We start from the raw sequence: 21,287 nt of genomic DNA, 5'->3' as shown, positions 1-21,287 counted from the left end.
CTCTCTGGTTTTGTCTCTTCAGTCCTTTACTCATCGTCATAGTCACCCGGTAATGAGAGCGTGGGCAGTTCTACCGCCCTTTATTTAGAAGGTTGCCAGGTTCCATTAACTCTCTCTAAAGTCACCTGCACAGGAAAAGAAACTCATTTTCCTTCGCTGTGACTCATCCCACCGTCACTGCCTCCCTCCCTCCCTCCCTCCCTCCTCTAAACATCTCTTTTCCAATAATCGAATCCTTGTGATGCAGCAGGTTGCCAGGTCCAGGGTCTGTTGTCTCTGCTTATCTCCCTCTCATTATGTCAGCAGCGACGTCACATTAATGTGGGTTTGCTCAGAGAAATACTAAAGTAGCTAAGACAAAGATTTGAGAGAGTGAACACCTGAACGCCTCCGGGAGAGGAGACTCTTATCCTCCCAAACATACAGAACCTCCAGCCTCTTTTAGGAGTCTTGATTATTGATGATTCCTTTTTCTCCTCAGTTTTATTCTCTGAATTGATGATAGACGATTGCTCAAAAGACAAAGGAATAATCTAGCTGAAACTACATTTTTTCATCCTCTGTGTCCCTTTTAGTTTGGGTTTGAACTACAATAAATCATCCCTGCATCACTTATCCCACTGGGCCTGTAACATTTCTGTTAGTGTGGCTCCATCTTATTTCCCAGAAATGCACACACAAGCTGCAGAGATGAAAACAAAAGGTTGACGTGTGCTTCATAGAAAAGACTCCAGTCCAGCTTCTTAGTTTCAACAATTTACTCAGAGCCTTTCTTGTTGTTACAGGAAGAACAAAATCATCCAAACTTTCTAGAAACGTACTCAAAGTGAAGCATGGTCAAAGCCCAGTGTGCTACTGTAACGACTGATGGAGGGATTTCAACACCTCAGCACCCCTGGGTGGGGTTACCAGGGGCGACTAAGGACTGTGCCAGACACAGACGGAGCAAACTGTGAGCCTAAATCAATCTCAATTAGATGAGACCAGCAGGTGGATCTGTGACTGTGTCATGATTTGGTTTTGTATTTTGTATATTTTCTGTGTTTCATTCTTTTCCGAGTGTTGTTTGTTTCCCTTGTGTTAATGTTTCTTAGTTCGGTCTTTAGTGTTTCCTGGGTTCTTCTCCTTGTGTCTCTCTGTGTTCTAGTGTGTTTTGTTACATTCTTGAGTTCAATGTGTTTCTATAAGTGTTTCAAAGTAGTCCAGTGACTTCTTCTTGTGATTCTGTGATAGTTTTTGAGTTGGACATTTTGGATTTGATTTTTAAGTAAGTTTTTTTTTTCTTTTGAGGTGAAGTCCAAACTCTGAACACCCTGATGTGCCAGCCTGTAACTAATCAATTAGATCAACTTTTCTAATCGATGGACATCACTGTGTGTACACATTTGTTACAAACTGTAAATAGAAAGCTGTTTTTTTCTCGTATAGCAGTACCGTGATTGGCCAGCTGTGCGACTTTGTTCCGTCTCCTCATTTACATGTTTCTCTATTAATACAACCACGAGCGTGGCGTCTTCACTTGACTGGGTCTAATCACCGTGAGGTTGCTAGGCAACCGGAAGCAACTTGATGTGTTAATTAGTGAGCTGAGTGGTGATTGTATGGGAGTATGTCTGAAGTATGGAGAGAGAGAGTATGTATAAAGTATGTATAAAGATTTAAGAGAGACTCTCTTTGATTACATTTCTAATAAATATCCTGACTTTCTCCAGAAGCTGCTCTATCTCTGTGGAGACAAAAGTCTGTGTGCAGCACGAGCTGATAAATATGTTCATGACTGTCACAAACTGAGACAAAATACACTTTCATAGAAATACACTGTAAAAATAATTCATGTTATTGTTAATGTCTTTTATTCATATTTGTTGGATTTGTTTACTGTATATATTGTTATCATTTGTTGTTCAAAATGTTTTCTGCACTGAAAAGAGAGAGGGGGAGAGAGAGATAGAGAGAGAGAGAGAGAGAGAGGAAGAGAGAGAGAGAGAGAGAGAAGCTGTTTCATATTTCGCAGCATGTTTAGGTTGTTTGTGAGGAGAGAACAAACCTGTTGATTGAATTAAAAGAGACCGATTCATTTATTTTATTAGCAGCTTCAAACGAGGGCCGTGCTCCCTGAACGTTACTAAAACATGTCCTGACAGGCGAACTCTTTTTTTTTTAACCACACATGCATCCTGTAGAGTTGAATCAAAGCACGGCCCGATGAAACAAGAAGTGAGAGTTTACCATCCAGTCACAGTAACCATGGTAACTAAGCAGTGACAGCTACTGTACCTCTCCACCTAGGTGTTCGAAAGGCACACAAACCAGCACACACACACACACACACACACACTCACTCACACATATAATCAGACTCATACCGTCTCCTGATATAATGAGCTGTGCAGGATTATGGTGTTTGAATGACAGTCATGCCCTTTTAACCACGCTGCGTTCACAGAGAGTCGGCCTCGTGGGAACTCTGTGTTTTCACTATACTGTATGGATGACTCACACTGAAGATTAGACCCCCCCACCACCCCTCTGTGCCCTCCCCCCTCCCTCTATCTGACTCACTCTCTCTCTTTCTCTCCCCCCCCCCTGCTTTTGACCACAGCTACTCCTCTTGTACCATTTTCTCCACCTGACTCCCTCCTGGGACACGGTGTCTCTCCTTAAAGGGTCTCTCCAGAGTCTCTAAGAATTCCTCAGAAAATGTTTAGGTCCTATTTTTACTCATACATGGCACATTCAGGAGATGTAGCACACACACATCAAATGAACCCTCCCTATTTAAACAAAGTGAGATCTTAAAGGTCACATATTCTGCAAAATAAACTTCACCATGTTTCTCTAACTCTAATATGTGTCTCTAGTCTGTCTACAAACACTCCAATGATGAGAAAAGTCCATCCTCTCAGTCTTCTGCCTGTTCCACTTTTCAGAAAATGTGTGCTCAAACAGACCGTTTGGAGATTTTCCCTTCATGACATCACAAAGGGCAGTAGCCCCTCCCCCAGGTGGGTGACACTCCCACAGCTCGGTGTTTGTTCTGCCCTCTGAGTCTGCCTTCTCACCGTAAACAATAGGACATCGAGCGAGAAAGCCAGAGTACACCTAAGCCCTCCCAGAGAGGGGGCGTGGTCAAACACAGCTCATTTACATATTTAAAGGTACAGACACAGAAACAGCCTGTTCTTAGCAGGGCTGAAATAGAGGGGTTTATAGACATGATCAAATACAGGATCAGAGTGGATTTAGAACAAGAAACTTCACACACGTTTGAAGAATATAAACATGTCAAGTGTGGTCCACAAGTCCCTCACACACACAAAACTGATGAGATTAAAGTCTCCACCAGGCCAAAAAATATTCCCTGTGTAGCTAAAATATAGGCTACATTTGAATTTCTAATGTAGAATAGTTTTCACTGTCACAATAGTTACCACATATTATGTACAACACACTCATGAAACAAGATGGAATCACTTTCAGGTAAAGTATCTCCTTGTTTTTTCCAATGTTACATCATTATTTCATCATTATTTGAATGCATTTCACTCCCCCTGTGAACCTCCATGAGAGCAACAGACTGGATACAAGAGTGAACAAAAGCGCTATTTTTATGTATGAATCCAAGGACTAGATGGGAATAATCAGGCCTGGAGAACTCGCTGTGATTTTCACTGGGAAATATTTGATCTACAATGATGGATCCGAGTTCCAAATTAGCATCTTATGTCAAAATAGGTATCGCAAACATCCATTATCTATGCTGCCTTTCCCGTTCACGGGTGAGAGGCGGGGTTAGCCTGAAATCAAGCAAGATGGGAAAGGATCATGCTCAACTTCTAATCACAGCTGGGTGCTTAATTCTGGATAAATGTCCAAAACAAGAAAAACAATGACAGTACTACAAATTGTACTTTTAATTGCCTGACGTTTTTCAAGCAGACGTTCTTCTTCAGTGTGTTACAGGCAGTATTCACAAACGTACACAGGTGGGATTTATAACACATACACATCCAAAGTACAGGTACCTCTCAATCTGAGTGACGCAGAGGAAGTCACGACCACACTCCATCTTTTTTTATATCACAGAGGTAGTAAACAAGCAGCATCAATTAAATTTAAGAAAAAGGGACAACAAAACCAAGCAGTTAAAAAAAACAATTAAATGAAAGCTCTTGGCAAAGAGGGTCCCCAGACAATGGATCCAGTATGTCTCTCTCTGCAGAGGGATTGTGGTCCTATCTCCACCTCTGAGAGCAATATTAAATACTTCTATGCTCATGTAATGTGAGTCTCTGTGATCATGACTGGTGAAGTGTCTGCACTGATGAATATAGAGGATTTACTATCGTACATCTGAGTCTTAAAGGAGCAATATGTAACTCTGACACCTAGTGTTAAAAATGGGTACTGCAGTCCAAATTCAAAACATTGTAGAGAGCTGTCTCACCCGCCCCCTCCTCCCCAGAGTCGAAGTTGCCATGTGGTGGACACTGAAGCTTCAGTGTTTATCCAGCTCTGCATGGGTCTGTAAACCTTTCTGTGTTCTAACCTCTCTCCATTTTTCAAAAGCATCTCCAATATTGATCCTAGTTTGAGCACGTTTCTGCTCGTGGAGCTTATTAGAAACATGCAGAGGCTTTTTAGGTCGGGTACAATCACTTCTATCTGAACCACTTCTCTTGTCCGCTTCCATCGCTGCAACACCTGTTGACCTGATAACTGCTCTCATATCTGACAAACCGAGGGGCGTCCAAAACGGCCGTGTGAGGGGGTCAGCCTTAAAACCGCCTACCTTCTCTGGTCCAAACAAATCCAGAGCATTCAGGAGCAGAATCTAAAGTTAGAAGGAGGACATACTGGCTGCTGCATTGTTGTCAGAGAAGCCAGCACTTCAACATAGCATGTTAAGTAGTTTTACCAACATAAAACAAATGACATGGGCATGACCAACTCTTGACATGTATAATCAGTCCCACCTGCGTTTGTTTGTGAATATTGCCCGTCACAGGCTAAAGAAGAGCATCTGCTCGAAGATATTTATAGACTCATATTACATTTTATGCTTTTCTTAATCTAAAATAAGATGATCAAAATGATGTCAGCATTAATCTACTCTCTTCTTTTCACTCTTTATTAGTTTACAATGGAATATCTGTTTTTTTTATTTTCAGCTGTGATTGTCTCTGTTCCATCCAGTCTGCCTCATATTGTCTCATGGTAAAGACAGGGGGGTATAGGAGGTTGCTATGGCGACTAGTCTTCTTGGCAACACAGAGATGTGCTCCATAGTTTGATTGGCTGAGTATGCTGTGGAGACACCTCCTATAGGTACGCTCTCAGGCCTTATAAGCTGATCCAGAGTAGGACGGGGGTAACAAAAATATCATAGTAGTATTCATAGTGGAAGTGGGCTGGAGGGTCTCGGCCCCCGGGAGAGCGTCTCAGTATAAAACATGAAGTATCGACTCAAACACAGTAAAGTGCTCCCTCACGATGTGTATGATGATGTGTCATTAACACTGGAGGGGTTTATATATTAGGTCTAGTGGTCTGCTGTTCCATGCAGATCTATATGATTTGTGAGAACTCATTTGGATGATGCAAACTGAGAAGACCGCTTTAACCCTTTCACGCACACTCGTCACCTCAGAGGACAGCTGAGTTATGATCATAGACTGCATTTAAAAATGGGCGACGTCCCCCATTGCTTTTTCAAGGGCTGTTTAGAAGCCCATCCATGCAGCTGTGGCTCAGTGGTAGAGTTGGTTGTGACTCAACTGGAAGGTTGGAGGTTCGATTTTTGATTTTTGTTCGATGGTGTTGTGCAAGTTTTCATGTTCGGTCAGAAACTATCACGTAGTGTGTTGTTATCGTCTGGTGTTAGCAAACAAAACAAAAAGGTACCCCTGGAGGCGTCCATGTGGCTTTTCCGACTTGCAACTGGGAAGCATACAACTCGGGTGTGACGTCATGCCCAGCTCCGAGATCCGAGTTCCGAGTTAAAATGGAAAGCAGCATTATCTAAGAAATAAAAAAATCCTGCATGCTTGTCCACTATTTCTACTCACTGCCGGCCATCCAAATGTCCGATATGTCCTTGGGCAAGACACTTAACCCCAGGTTGCTCTCACTGCTGTATAAATGTGTATGAATGGGATTAATGATTAATAATGGACACCTAAGATAGCAGCCTCTGCCATCAGTGTGTGATCGTGTAGGTGTGAATGTGTAGGTGTGAATGTGTAGGTGTGACCTGCGGTGTAAAAGCGCTTTGAGTAGTCAGAAGACGAGAAAAGCGCTTTACAAGATCAAGTCCATTTACTCTTGATTCAAACGCTGACTCTCTCAAACCTGGTCAACATAACAACAGGCAAAGAGCTGGAGCTGAGGGGGGCGGGTCTTACGCCTCCTGACTCACAGCTAACAACACAGCTGCTAGCAGTCAGATAGCTCATGCATATTTCTTATCCTTCAATAAAAATAAAACAGTCCCTGTACTGTGTTTGCCAGTAAAGACTAAGCTGTAAACATGTTCATTTCTGCTGTCAGAACGAACATTTCAATATAATATGGGGTGTGTATGGGGCTTCTGGGTCTTTTGCAGCCAGCCTCAAGTGGACACTAGAGGAACTGCAGTTCTTTTCACCTCCGCATTGACTTCACAACCCCAGAGGATACCACTTGGTTATGATCTTTTTTTTTTCTTCCTGTAGACGATCTTTGGTTACATCCCCATTATACTTTCTGTGTTTTTTTGGGTTTTTTTGTCTCGCCTCTTCCGAGAAATTACAAAATCCTGCATGCTTGTCCACTAATTCCACACCATCCACAAGAACAACATTTTTTAAATCGACTCTTCAGGTTTGCTGCTCTAAAATGAGCAAAACAATTGACGGCGAAAACATGAAACTGTAAAGAGAAGACTGGTAGAACAGATGCTAGTTAAATGTCTTTTTAAGGAAATGAAAGTGAGAAGAGACATCCGTAGTTCCCCTTCTCAAAGGTCGTACCTACTTCTATCGAACCGGACGCATCCTCACTCTAACACACCCCGTTTAATACCACTTTCATTAGTGTTATCTCTTTAATTCTGCTTTTAACGTTCCAGCGGGGTGTCTCGACTGGCTCCTGCAAACACAGCTTGTTTTTCTAACGGTGCAGTGACACTTCAGCTCGGTTAGATCTTTAAATATCAAAAAACTTGTAGGCTTGCCATGGTAACTGAGTCCAATTAGTGTGTGCACTATCCATGCCCTGACATGTGCTATGCTGTTTCTACTTTCTCGCCCCCCCTCCTCCTGTGCACCTCAAAGAGAGAGATATATAAAGTATGTTTGCTTTTTTTTTTTTCCCCTTTCAGACTGTGTTGTCAGAGGAAGCTTAAGCAGCAATAATTAGTGTGATGAGAGACACACAGGAGACAAGCACAGAAAATAAATCCAACAAAACGCAGACTTTGGGGTCTTTGCATGAAAAAACACACCACAATATCTCTGCAAAATCCCCCCCCCCCCTCCTCTCTCCCTGTGGGAAATCTTAACTTCAGCATCTGTCCTGCTCCATCCACGCGTCAAAGTCTTTCTCCGACTGAAAAGCCAAATATGGAATTATGGATTCCTGTGAGATGGCGGGTTTTCTTTTTTTTTTGTTGAAGGGGGGTTGCCATGAGGCCCTCCAGTTTTGGCTTCAGTCTACATAATGGAGCACGTGAATCCACAGCACTCCTTCAGCAGGGTGAGGCCGGTCTTAGCGAAGGGGGAGGAGGTCTGCTGAGCCCTGGATGGAACCCGTCTCATTGGTAAACCTGAAACCAGAAATATCACATCATGCAGCTGAACTATGTTTATAAAGATGTTTAAAGGGATACTTCACCTATTTGCATTAAGCTTTGTATTATTAGAAACCTGGTGGTATTTTTGAATGGTTGTGCATCCCGCCCTCATTTTCCCCAAAGATGGGAAAGCAACGTATTTCTAAGTCTGAAAAGGAGCCTCCAATGACACAAAAATTTGTTAGAGGGGGTGAAACTACATCGTTAGTTCCTCATGGGGGGTGGGACCCACTGAAGCTACAGACCTATCACAGATCAGCGGGTGGGACCTCACTCCCAAAATCTAAATGCAACGTCCGCTATCTTGCTTGGAAGCTATGCTAACAGGTTCTGTGGAAAAAGCTGCAGCGGAAAGTATGTTTCAACTTCAAACTGATGAGGATGAAGGGGAATTTGAAGGTCTTGTGGTAGAATCGGAGGTTCTTGGCTATCTCTGCAAGTCGCAATATAGCGACGGAACAGGAGGCGGCTGCTGTGCATTCTGGAAGTTGGTGTCTTTCATCCACATGAGCCAAAAAGACACTTTCTGTCTTTTCTCGGCCAAGAAGGCACCAACTTCAAAATTTATTTCACATTTCTACATATATGACCCAATGTCAATACAGATTCATGTTTCAACGGGTGAAGTATCCCTTTAAGAAGAGATGATGATGGTTATTGGCTGTGCAAAGAGGAGCAGAAAGAGATATCTCTTTCCATACAGGTGTGAAGCGCAGCTGCAAAACTCCCATTTCAAATTTCATGAAGTCTCAGTCAGTGTAAGAGTGAAACTCCGATCGATCAAAGCACCGAGGAGAAAAGCACCTTGAACAAGAAAAACATTTGGAACAAAGAGGTTTTCTTTTGCCGCAGCATGTTCCTTTCTCAGATACTAAAACTTTGATGGCGCACAAAGTAGCAGCTCTCTTTATTCTTAAAATACCTTTCTTCTTCGTATGTCTCGGGAATTTGGACTTCAGGAAATCTGCCATTTCTTTGTCTTCTTCGTTCTCCCTGTACAAAAAGAGACAAGCTGATGTTAAACACAAGGAAACTAATCAGTTCATAAGGCACTTTAAGTACTAATCAGTTGTTCAAGGGTTTAGAATGGGATTAACCAATGATAATACAAGTTGTTGGTGTAATAAAGAAGTGAGCACATTCCTTTAAGTCCTATGGTTTTTTGACACGTTGACAAAATCTTTCAGGATGAGCGGATGTTTGATTGCAGCGGGTTATATTCAGGAAAAATGACTGCGATTGAGCGCATCATGACCAGTGAGTAACCGGTGTGATGTTTGTGTACGTAATAAAGCAGCTTTACACTCTTTTCTACTTCCAGTATGTTCTTTGCCACACATCTGTTGGTAATGTGAATACGTCCAATAACATAAAGCACTAGTAGGACTTTGAGGGTGAAGCATGCTTGGTCATGTTACAGATTGCCTAATGTGAGTGCAAGTCTTGATTCTGGCCTTGAATGGTTTGTTTTTGTTTGGACCAGAGAAGGTAGGCGGTTTTAAGGCTGACCCCCTCACATGGCCGTTTTGGACGCCCCTCAGTTTGTCAGATATGAGAGCAGTTATCAGGTCAACAGGTGTTGCAGTGATGGAAGCGGGCAAGAGAAGTGGTTCAGATAGAAGTGAATGTACCCGACCTAAAAAGCCTCTGCATGTTTCTAATAAGCTCCACGAGCAGAAACGTGCTCAAACTAGGATCAATATTGGAGATGCTTTTGAAAAATGGAGAGAGGTTAGAACACAGAAAGGTTTACAGACCCATGCAGAGCTGGATAAACACTGAAGCTTCAGAGTCCACCACATGGTGACCTGAGTGAGCAGTGACTCTAGAGAGGAGGGGGGGGGAGACAGCTCTCTACAATGTTTAGAATTTGGACTGCAGTACCCATTTTAAACACTAGATGTCAGTGTTACATACTGCTCCTTAATATTTTTTACATCCCTACAGTCCTATAAAACAGGGAAAATTTCACGCTGTGAGACATGTTTTAATGAAAATTTGGAAAATGCAAGGTATACTAGAAATATTCAGGAGTGAATGTGTGGAAAGAGGTTTCATAAATGTGTCAAAATAAAGCATGTTATGATTCCTTTTTGATTCAGTAGTAAAAATCTAATCTGGTTTCTACAGTACCGTTATGAAAACTTTCCATAAATTCAACACCGTATGAGCATTTAAAATGATTTGACTAAAGTACAGAGATGAAAGCCCACTCAAGATACCCACTGGATAAAACACCTTAATGCAGTTCTCACTGCTAGAAAAGATTAGATTAACTCTGAGAGGTTCCTCTGATAAATTCAATACATCACACAGCCACTCGTTATGCAGGAGGAGGATTCTGGATTGGACAAACATACTTTAGATCTGAGTGTATTTGCATGATTGCAGTCTCCTCTTAGTAAACAGACCCGTCCTTCCTTGGAGAAGAATGAAATACTAAACAGACCGAACTTTGTTGGTGAAGGACAGCCGGGATAAAAAAAAGTGAGAAAGATCTCTATATTTATCAGCGAGAACAACATAGCCTTGAGCGCCGTCACATCCTCTCCTCCCCCCGATCCATTAGCGCTCGGTTATTCCCCTGCTTCCTGCCTCTCACCTCCCCATTCAGCCCTTCGGCGTTTTCACAGCAGGCTTGTCAGCTGCCAACACAAAGTGTACATCACACAAACCAGCAGCCCCTGATACTGTCGGAGGACTGCAGCGGTGAGAAGATTAACCCCTGAAACGTCTGATACAACATCTGTCTGTCCAGGCTGAAGTTAATTTAGATTACAAGATGGTTGTCAGGTTAAAGAACCAGCTGGGGGTGTGTACGCTGCATCAAGATAAGCGGCTAAGCAAAGGGCAATTCATTTCCTGCAGAAACCTACTGATACGGCTGGGTTGTTTTTACAAGTGACAGCGCGTAATAAAGGACCAACAGCCAGATTAAAAAGGCTCGGTGAACCCTTAGACTATACATAAATATGGACAATGTGACTCCATCTACTTTCCTTGTACAAAATTGAAGCAGAAATACTCTGTGATGGGTGCTGAAAAACTGAGCTGGTGATGTAATTTGGAAGCAAGACATTGCTGACCGATAAAACGTTTTGCCTTTATTGGACAGGACAGCTAAAACGAAACAGGAAATGTTAGGAGGAGAGAGTTGAGGATGACAGGCAGGAGAGGGCCGAGGTCGGATTCAAACCCACAGCTGCTTGGAGGACTTTAGCCTCTGTACATTGGGTGCGGAAAACTAACCGCTAGGTCTTCCAGCTCCACAGATTATGGGAAAGGGAAATGACTCATGTAAGTGTCTGTTACATGTCCTCGAGTTGTTCCTCTTGTACTCTGCTCATCTTGTAATGAACAGTGCAGTAGAAGCATCCGTTAACAGAGCTGTCAATCATGATGCAACATCCGCTCTGTTTCTCATCAAAGAAGTAATTAAAACTTAACTTCTCTTTCAGGAGAACACTTGGACATTAATCAGCTTAGAAGCTAAATATTGTCATGTTTGAGAAAAAATGTATTTACTGTGTATTTTCGATTTTTCAAAATTTGCCCCATGTCCCATTTGTCAAAATGGAGGAGGCTAGATGTATGACCTATACTGCATACAGTCAGTAGGGGGAGTGCACCTGTCAATCATATCAGCTACACGCCTAACCATGGATAACACGTATCGTTCATGAAATCAAAACAGAGCCTTTTTAAAAAAAATAATCACCCCCCGTACAGTGTGCCCATGATGACACTAACTAATCAGACCTATTTCTTTTTTTTCTACCAGGCTGTAAACATGTTTATTTATACTGTAAAAACAGCTTGTTTGCCTGTTGTGTGTATGTGACTTCCGGTATTCCTGGGGCCAGCCTCAAGTGGACACTTGACGAATTGCAGGATTCGGAACCTCATCGGTTCAGAGGTTGCAGCTTGGGCTGAACCTTAACATTGTTAAACAGATGCGATCAGTTGTTTTAACCAATGACAGCTCATTCAGCAGTGCGTACTGTCTGACACACGCTGACACATCTTTAATTAAAATGGCTCTCTGCTGTGAGCCTTGCTGTGCACTGTCTCACTGCTCTGTGCCTCGGGAAATGTGTTTTAATAGAGCACCATGGGGCTGCTCTGTGCACCAAGCATATGGAAGATACTGATGATTCTTACACAACGTAACCAGCGAGAGGCTCCAACCTGAGACCTGTCAGTCATTATAAGAATGTTGATGCTCCTGAAACGACGTTATTTAAGATCTGTGAAAGAAAAATCCAATGTAAGTAAGTTTACCTGAAGCTTTTATTGTGAGACTGCACAGGTTCTGTAGAGTTACTGGCTCGATGTGGTTTTTAATTATTCATTGACCGACCATAGTGACAGACTCCTGCCTGTGTGCAAGGAAACCCCAGAGGCAGAGAAACACACCTGAGCCGTTCAAACTCCACATCGTCCACCAGGAAATCTCTGGTCTCCACCAGCTTGTGGATCTGCTGCAGCAGCTCTTCTTCTTTCTGCCGGTCCTCGTTGGATTTGTCCTTATCTGCAGCACAACACACCGGAGTTAGTACATTGTGCAAATAAAATGTGTAGTTTTGTCTGCATTTAAAATAAGTTGTATTTGACAAAGCTGATCTCGTTCTTCATCAAATGCATGCTTAAGATTTGTAAAAGGTTTAAGTGAGTAGGTTTAAATCAGTAAGTGACAGTGTCATCAGCATAGAAAACAAAACATGCTATGTTGAAGTGCTGGCTTCTCTCACAACAATGCAGCAGCCAGTATGTCCTGCTTCTAACTTTAGATTCTGGTCCTGAATGTTCTGGATTTGTTTGGATCACAGAAGATAGGCAGTTTAAGGCCCCCCCACACGGCCGTTTTGGACGCCCCTCAGTTTGCGAAATATGAGACCAGTTACCAACAGGTGTTGCAGCGATGGAAGCGGGCAAGATAACTGGTTCAAATAGAAGTGGTAGAAAATGGTAGTGGGCCCATAACTGAACCTTGAGGTGCCAAATCCAATTTGTTTTTTCCACATTGACTTGATGACAAAGCCAAAGGGACTCGTACCTGGTATGGACACCAGCTTGTGCAGCTCCTTCTTCAGACGTGTGATCTCTTTGCACAGCTGAATGTCATCCATCCTGCACAGGCATAATGAACAAAAAAATATAAAACACAACATGAAACACACACACACACGTCGTCTGATTTAAAAGCGAGCGAGGGGTGAAATCTTGATTCTGAAATATGAAATTCAAGCAGACAGAGATTGATTCTGAGCTAATATTTCACACAGGAGATGATACAATCTTTTCTGAGCTCAAGTCCCTGCGGCGTCTCCGAGTCAGACAGCTTTCCCCTCCGCCTCTCTGTGTGTCACTGTTTCTCTTTCAATGGCCCTCGAGTCAGTGGATAATTTCTGACACTGAGGTCGGGGTGAAGACCCTCTGAGTCTTCATCGCTCGATGGAGTACGAGGCCCTCGTGTGACCCAGTATCACATCGACTGCACTTACACACATACACACACACTGGCCCGTCTGGAATACAAATGACACACTTAACTCTCAGGAAGAGTGAAAACACTCAGGGTTTGTTTGTATGTGGACCACTGGGAGGAAAAAGTGCTTGAAATCGTGACTTTCCATCTCTTTCCTTCCTCTTTCCCTCCTTCTTCCCCTCCTCTTGAGGTCTCTCTCATTCCCCCACATTATCTGCCTGATGCTTGCTTGCCACTCCTCACATTCCCCTGGCTGTCTGAGCAGTGTTACTGCCTATCTTTTCGAAGAGTAGATGAATAAATATCCATGCATTTGCCTGCTTTGTGGAAGCAAAAGGTAAAGCCATTGAATTTTTAATGGGAGCCAGATTGGGATGTGAAAGGAGAGAGATGCAGTGAATAATGGGCAACGCTGCAGGGACGTGTGCTTCTGGTCCTCGCTGGTACTGTGTGGAATAAGTCAGAAGCAATTGTGATATTTAGGGATGGGAACGATTACTCGAGTACTCGATGGCGTCATTTTTGAGTTATGTTTTGTTCTGTCATGTGTTGTTTTAGGTTCAACTGTTTGCAGATGATGAACTCATCTACATGCTACCGACATCCAAAAGTGAAGGTTCACCACAGTCAGTTCCTCTTCTTCGTCTGAAAGACTATTAAGCATGGATGAACATTAACTACCTTTACTTGAATGAAAACAAGGCTGAGGTCAGTGTGATCAGAGTCAGACGTCCTGAGCTGTTGGATGCGGGGACTCTTCCATCCATCCATTTTCTTCCACTAATCTGAGGTCGGGTCGCGGTGGCAGCAAGCGCAGTGAGTCAACCCAAACTTCCTTCAACCCAGCAATGTTTTCCAGCTCCTCCTGGGGGATTCGGAAACATTCCCAGGCGAGACGGAATATACAATCCCTCCAGCGAACTCTGGGTCTAACCAGATGCCCGAACCACCTCAACTTGTGGGCACGCTTGGCTCTTTCTTTTACTGGCCCATATTCACCCCTCTGGTCAGAGTCTTGGGGTTTATATTGACAGTGTCCAGCTTTTTACAGTCGAGGAAAAGGTTTATGGCGCAGCTCGATTACTGTAGTTCTTTGTATTTGGGTTTTGACCCATCGTGTCTCAATCAGCACACACTGCACAGTCTATAGTTTTGACCAGTCGTCCGAGCAAATACACCCCATAATAAACAAGCAAGAGGATAATTTAACAAGAATGATTTTGTAAATCGAAAGTAAAATGCAGTGCTATGATGTTTTTTTAATCAGTCGGTCTGTTCCTATCCAACTAAGAAGAGAACACAATAGTGTAAAGTATAAAACAGTATCAAATGGATGGCGCCGGTGGCCCAGTGGTTTGGGCTTGTCCCACTTGTACAGAGGCTATAGTCCTCCGAGAGTGCGGCCCGGGTTCAAATTCGAACTGTAGCTTCCTTCTCAAGTCATTACCCTCTAACTCGCCCTGATTTCTGACTCCATCCACTATCCTATCTCTACAATAAGGCATAGAAAGCCCCCCCCCCCACACACACACACACACACACACACACACACAAAACAATGGATATCTTGTACAAGACTCAAAAGAGAAGAGCTCTTATCTCTCACTGACGGTAAAGATCTGTTAATTACTTTTTTATTCAACATGTGCAGACCACCTCACATCACATCACCTAAAAATAAGACAAACATATTCCAAAATCAGAACATCAGATGGTTGCCATGACAGCAAACAAAAGCAACATCCACTCACATGTATCTGAGCTCGGACTCCCTCCTGACCAGCACATCTCTGATCCTCTCGATCTTAAAGAGCTCTCCCTCGATGTCGTCCACGGTGATGGTGGAGTCGGCCATGGACACCACGTCGTCCTCTGCAAGAAGAAGAAGAAGAAGAGAGGGAGACGAAGAGGGGCTGTTTTTTTTATTTTATTCTTGATTGATTCAGTGAAAGGCACAAATGTGTTGGAGGGAAAACAGTGAAGTATTAAAAGGGAATTTAAAGTTCTTCATCTGACAGAGACATGCACTCTCAGGAGCTTTTTAAAAATGATCTGCGTATGAATCTGCATTTTAGAAAGAGAGAGAAACACAGCTGCAGCTGATGCTACTTTGAAATCGCAGCCAAATAACCATGTGTCGAGAGGCTGCCACGACTCGCTTGTCTGCTCCCTTTTCCCTGGGCTCTCTCTCTCTCACACACACTGATTAACTGTGTAAACCCAGGTTGGTGGGTCAGCACAGGATATAAGCCTTTACCACAGCATGGCTTTTGGCAAAATCAATTTCTTTGGTGAAATGAGAAAAAAAGTTTCCGCAGAAGTATCCTTTCCAAATAAGGCTGAGAGGGGTTGGTAAAATATTTGAAAAGTCTGTTTTTAAAGACGAATTACTCGACAACAGTTTTAATAACTGGTATGATCGATCGGACCAAACAGAAGACTCAAAGAAATATTTAGTTCTGGAAAACTGTGTCTGTCTGAATGTCTGATATTATTTGGCGAGGATATGAATCAATGAACCTGCAGCTCATACTTGTCTCGAGTAACTCTAATCCAATGACTTCAGCAGACTAAATGTTCTTGTAGGAACGTCGGAATGGTTTATAATTGATTCTCCAGAACAATGAGATGCTATTAAGTAATCCCTGCAGCATTATCGTGTCTCACACAGCAGCAGCTCTGCCTTTAAGCGTCTGAATAATCTGCACAGAGGAAGGCTTGAAGGTTTGGGGAACATTAGTTTAAACGCCACGCTGTCTCGTTACGCACATCAGTCACACATATCTCCTTTTAAACGTACAATATGTAGAATTTTATGACAAATATTTAAATTAATTATAAATGGACTCTACCCATGTTAGAAATAAGTTTTTTTTTTGAGTTCTCAAATCACCTCAAATATTTCCAACAGTTATCAAAGCTAGAGAAATCCTTCATTTTAGAGTTGTAACGGGATGATGAGCCGCCCTGACAGACAGAATGTTTATCGTTGCCATGGAAACACTAGATGTTACGTCAAAGACAGCTGCAGCGTGAGCTGCTACTGAAAGCTGCCGTACTGTTGCTGTATGAGCTGCTGTGATAAAAACGTCATGTGAATTATACTCAGATTAGGGTTGCATATAATTATGCTTGGATATGATACAGTTCGATTAAATTACCCTCAATTTCCAGTAAATTCCCATGGAAAGTTTTCTATCTGGCATATTTCCAAAATTCCACCAGAAATGTTCCACCTCTTTGCAAACCCTAACTTGGATACATCGTCTGTAAACATATTCTCTTTTTCAGGTCGGTTACGCCTGTTCATCTTGACTACGGTCAACACAGAGTTTCGTTTTGACCGGGGGGTCAAGGGGGATGAGTACAGTAGCAGAGAGAATCACTCCCATGATTCCCCACCCGCCTCGATGCCATCTTTTGTTATTGTTTTATGATTGAGAGCCCCCTGGTGGTGGCCTTTAACTGTACCCTTTCAGAACCAAAGAAGGTTAAGCTCTCAAATAAAGGAAATACCATGAACGTGCATTATGTGAGTTTATCTCAGACAACACTGAGGAACATATACAGAAACATCTGTGTAGTATGAAGAGGACATCAAAGGATTTCACACTGTCAGCTCCTATAAACTGTGTGCAGAGGCAGCAGCCACATGAAGCACATCAAACAATCAACGGCAACCAACTTCTACCAGCCATGCATGACAAAGTATCAACACCACATTTAATTCACCCTGAAATCCAAACATGGTTTAGTCTTTTTAAAAGAACTGAAAAGACCTGACTGAACTGTTGAGGGAAAAATAACCTCTGCACCACTCTGGAGTCGTTCCATTTGATGTCTGTCACCTCCCTGTGGAGAGCTGCAGAGACGGACAGTACCATGAACACACCAGTACCGACACCGATGCCAAGGGTTCTGCCTCCTTCTTTATATCCTCTTTAAACACACGCAGTTACTTAGCTGAGCTTTAGTATGTATTATCTGTATTCTAGTCAAATGTAGCCCCAGGGCAGAGCGCAGTGCGTTCAAAGAGAAAAAGAAAAGAAAAGAAAAAGGCAGAACAAGAGAATAATAATTCAGGCTGAGATTCTCTGACTGCAGGGTAGAGGTGAGAGCACCATGGGAAGCATTACACAAGCTTGGTTATAAGTGTCGGGTTGTATGGACTCACATCCCTGCTGGGGGGAGGGGGAGTCTGCTTTGTGTGACGGACTAAAAAGGGATACTGAAGTACACACAGACACTCTGAACGGCTGCTGTGACTAAGAGGCTGACGTCAGAGTGGACTGGAACACAACCTCGACAAGTGGAAGGAAAAGAAGCAAGTGAACCGTCGCACAGAGCTGTAGGCCATAATATTCATTTATGTTGTAGTGCTCGAAATCGACCAAGACCGGTCTCCAGACCAGTTTCTGAAGGTTTCGTCTCGGAATCTAAAGCATTTTGACTCTGTCTTTTCTCGGTCTCAGACTGGGCGGACTCCAGATTACAAATCAAGAATGGTCAAGACCACCACTGTAAGGGCTATTTTTCCATGTCAGTACTTAGATTTGTTGGAAATCACCCCTTTCTAAAAGAAACAAATTACTTGTCTCGGTTTCGATCCCTAAATGTCTTGGTCTTGACTCAGTCTCGATCCCTAAATGTCTTGGTCTTGACTCAGTCTCGATCTCTAAATGTCTTGGTCTTGACTCAGTCTCGATCTCTAAATGTCTTGGTCTTGACTCAGTCTCGATCCCTAAATGTCTTGGTCTTGGTCTTGACTCAGTCTCGATCTCTAAATGTCTTGGTCTTGACTCAGTCTCGATCTCTAAATGTCTTGGTCTTGACTCAGTCTCGATCTCTAAATGTCTTGGTCTTGACTCAGTCTTGATCTCTAAATGTCTTGGTCTTGACTCAGTCTCGATCTCTAAATGTCTTGGTCTTGACTCAGTCTTGATCTCTATATGTCTTGGTCTTGACTCAGTCTTGATCCCTAAATGTCTTGGTCTTGACTCAGTCTTGATCTCTAAATGTCTTGGTCTTGACTCAGTCTCGATCTTTAAATGTCTTGGTCTTGGTCTTGACTCAGTCTTGATCTCTAAATGTCTTGGTCTTGACTCAGTCTTGATCTCTAAATGTCTTGGTCTTGACTCAGTCTCGATCTTTAAATGTCTTGGTCTTGGTCTTGACTCAGTCTCGATCTTTAAATGTCTTGGTCTTGGTCTTGATCCCTAAATGTCTTGGTCTTGTCTCAGTCTCGATCCCTAAATGTCTTGGTCTTGACTCAGTCTCGATCTTTAAATGTCTTGGTCTTGGTCTTGTCTCAGTCTCGATCCCTAAATGTCTTGGTCTTGACTCAGTCTTGATCTCTAAATGTCTTGGTCTTGACTCGGTCTCGGAGCACTCTGCTCTCAGGTAGGTTAGTGTGGTCTTGTCTATAACACTACTATTCATATTAAATGTGACATCAAATTTAGTGAGTAAGCGGACAAATTGACAAATTGCAGGATTTTGCACTTCCGCATTGGCTTCATTCTCAAGAATTGGAGGTTGCCATTTGGTCATATCTTGCACCCCCCCAACCCCCACCCCCAAACCTACCACCGTCTGACAGGGATGGTCTCCCTGTGAGGTGCATATGTGAACAACCAGTTGAGGGGGAAAGTCGGCCTGAAATTCTTGTGAATTTTAGAGGGATCCACAACCTCACTGTTTGCACGCTCATGTCAGATTAAAAACTGGTTTAACTCTTTGGTATGCTACAGTAGCTAATGATCATAAACAGCCCTCTCTACTGCAGGTGAGCAGATCACTAACTCAGACAAGCTCTAATGACTATGACTGAGGACTCCCCTTGTAGCTGACTGACACTGTGAGGTGGGCTCAGGTAAAGAAGGACAACAACACTGTTTGGTTAGTCTGTCATTGAGTGATGCTGTGTCACTGAGCACTGTGCAGATATGACTCATCATCACTAGACCTCTCTCAAGTGCTTCCTTCTTTACTTTCTCTTGTTTTTTTTCCTCCATCACAGTCGGGGGGGTTTCTTGCTTTTTCCATGATTTCACTCCATGTCTGCATCACATGACCCCCCCGTGTGTGGATCCAAACCTCCAGAGATGCAAATGACATCACGAGCTCAGTCTCAAAGTTGATCTCTTTCTCAATGCCACAATGTGCAGTGATGAGGAGGAGGAGGAGTAGGTGGAGGAGGAGGAGGAGGTGGAGGAGGTGTGAAAAGTGGAGGAAAATAAAGATGTGTAAACATCAAGAGGAGAATCCTGCAGAGCTTTGCAAACTTCCCACATGACTTCAACATTCACACTTTTCAGAAAACATTTAAATTCTAGTAAATATCAAATAATGTGAGGTCTGTTTTGATACCAGGGTCACGTTAGGTCATTTCTTGTTTTCATTACCAAAAATTGCAGCTTAACTTCTGCACACAGGCTGAAATTGCAGAAATACTTTGGACATGTTTTGGTGCTGAAACATTTTGTTGTGAATTTTGGACAGTGCCCTCTCTCTCTCTCTCTCTCTCTCTCTCTCTCTCTCTCTCTCCCTCTATTTCCCTCACGGCAGCCTTTTGGTTAAAAAGGTAGAAAACCTGGGGCGCTGGTGGCGCAGTTGTTTGGTGTGGCCGCCCCATGTGTGGAGGCTGTGGTCCTCCAAGCAGGCGGCCCAGGCTCAAATCTCTGGCTCCTTTACCACATCCACGTCATTCCCTTCTCTCTCTCTCTCTCTCTCTCTCTCTCTCTCTCTCTCTCTCTGATTCCTGACTCCACCGTTCCCTCTCTCGGATAAGGGCACAAAAAGCTCCAAAAATAAATCTTAGATCTATCTAAGAGTGCTGTTAAATGGGGCCCACACTGGTTGGAGGACCCCCCCCCCCCAATTGTGGGCGTTGTACATATTGAGGTATGCCTCCTTAATTGATGTCCAATTAAGGGCTATGACCTGAAACGTCACATTTGGTGATTAACCTTACTACCTGTGATCTGGAGCAGCTTCTGGTGTGAGGACTCACTTTAAACAAACACACTCAAACACTGTCACACTCCTCTTTTAAGGCACTTCCCACCGGGTGAAACAGAGTGTGAGAGTGTGGCACCTCATTAAAAACCATCCCTGTAATTAAATGGCGTGTACTCTCAAATGTAACTGGATAGCAGTTCAGACACTTGTGGATTCTTGATATTTTCAAGGCTGCTGTCTGAGCTGCAGCTAGAGAAAATGCATCGATCCGTTCAATCAACCATAAAAAAATACAACCCAGATGTGAGTCTAAAATATGATGGAGACCAAAAACAACAATCCTGTTCTTCAAGTCAGCAGAGCGCGAGGCTACCAACACTTTCAGATAATGTACATTTGGAATAAAACCAAAGAGCCTCAGATCCCTCAGGACAACGTGCGATGGTAAGAAGAACAGCAGGTAAAGTTACACCTTGGTAGTAGTTAAAGTGATGGAGATTCATGAAATAAAACTGAATTCAAAAGAACTTGGACAGGTGATATCATTCTGTTTGTTGTTAGTTCACCTGGTTTGTCGGGGTCTTTGCTCCATTCAGTGCGCTCCAGTGATCCGTACAGAAGAGGAGGAGATCCTTGCTTCCTCTCCATCGGTCCGACAGCAGCTCCTCTCTTCTTCTTCTCCTCCTTCTTTTTTTTTTTCCTCCTTCTTCTTCTTCTTCTCTCCCCACGCGTCCGGCTGCAGTGGCTGTGGGAACAGCGAAGGTGGGTAAAAAAAAGGGGACTACAGGGGAGGGTCCTGCGGTGTCCGCTCGCTGCTGTGACTCATTGAGTCGTCGCCGCTCAGTCACCAACCTGTAGAAGCAGAGAGACCCTCCTCTATCAACTAACGCTACAGCGGGCTGCATGATAGAGAACCAGCGCCATCTAGTGGCCACGGCAGCACTTGACAAGCTGTGAGAGTCACTTAGAAGCAGACCCCATAAAGTGGGGAAGCTTCCTTCAGACTCT

General features: G+C 43.3%; 1 protein-coding gene across 1 annotated transcript; it reads right to left on the bottom strand.

Annotated features, from left to right (window-relative positions):
- Positions 1-3,899: 3,899 nt before the first annotated feature.
- On the bottom strand, positions 3,900-21,109 carry LOC114921288 (bMERB domain-containing protein 1). Its single transcript, XM_065959456.1, has 6 exons — positions 20,846-21,109; positions 15,071-15,191; positions 12,888-12,961; positions 12,248-12,362; positions 8,754-8,824; positions 3,900-7,804 (listed from the first exon to the last, which is right to left on the bottom strand). Exons 1-6 carry the CDS (start codon positions 20,925-20,927, stop codon positions 7,692-7,694), a joined length of 576 nt encoding a protein of 191 aa, XP_065815528.1. The 5' UTR covers positions 20,928-21,109; the 3' UTR covers positions 3,900-7,691.
- Positions 21,110-21,287: the final 178 nt, after the last annotated feature.

This window comes from Labrus bergylta, chromosome 1, assembly GCF_963930695.1.
Source record: "Labrus bergylta chromosome 1, fLabBer1.1, whole genome shotgun sequence".
Taxonomy (NCBI): Eukaryota; Metazoa; Chordata; class Actinopteri; order Labriformes; family Labridae; genus Labrus; species Labrus bergylta.
The sequence above is the reverse complement of the archived record's forward strand: the minus strand, read 5'-3'. Positions and strand labels throughout refer to the sequence as shown.

What these genes read in the sequence shown, in the direction of transcription:
- LOC114921288 (XM_065959456.1), bottom strand. Translation starts at nt 20,927, where the DNA reads ATGGAGAGGAAGCAAGGATCTCCTCCTCTTCTGTACGGATCACTGGAG. An exon ending in CAAAGACCCCGACAAACCAG is followed by an intron (nt 15,192 to 20,845) that starts GTGAACTAACAA and finishes TTCTTCTTGCAG; the next exon opens with AGGACGACGTGGTGTCCATG. An exon ending in GTGGAGTTTGAACGGCTCAG is followed by an intron (nt 8,825 to 12,247) that starts GTGTGTTTCTCT and finishes CTTTTTGTACAG; the next exon opens with GGAGAACGAAGAAGACAAAG.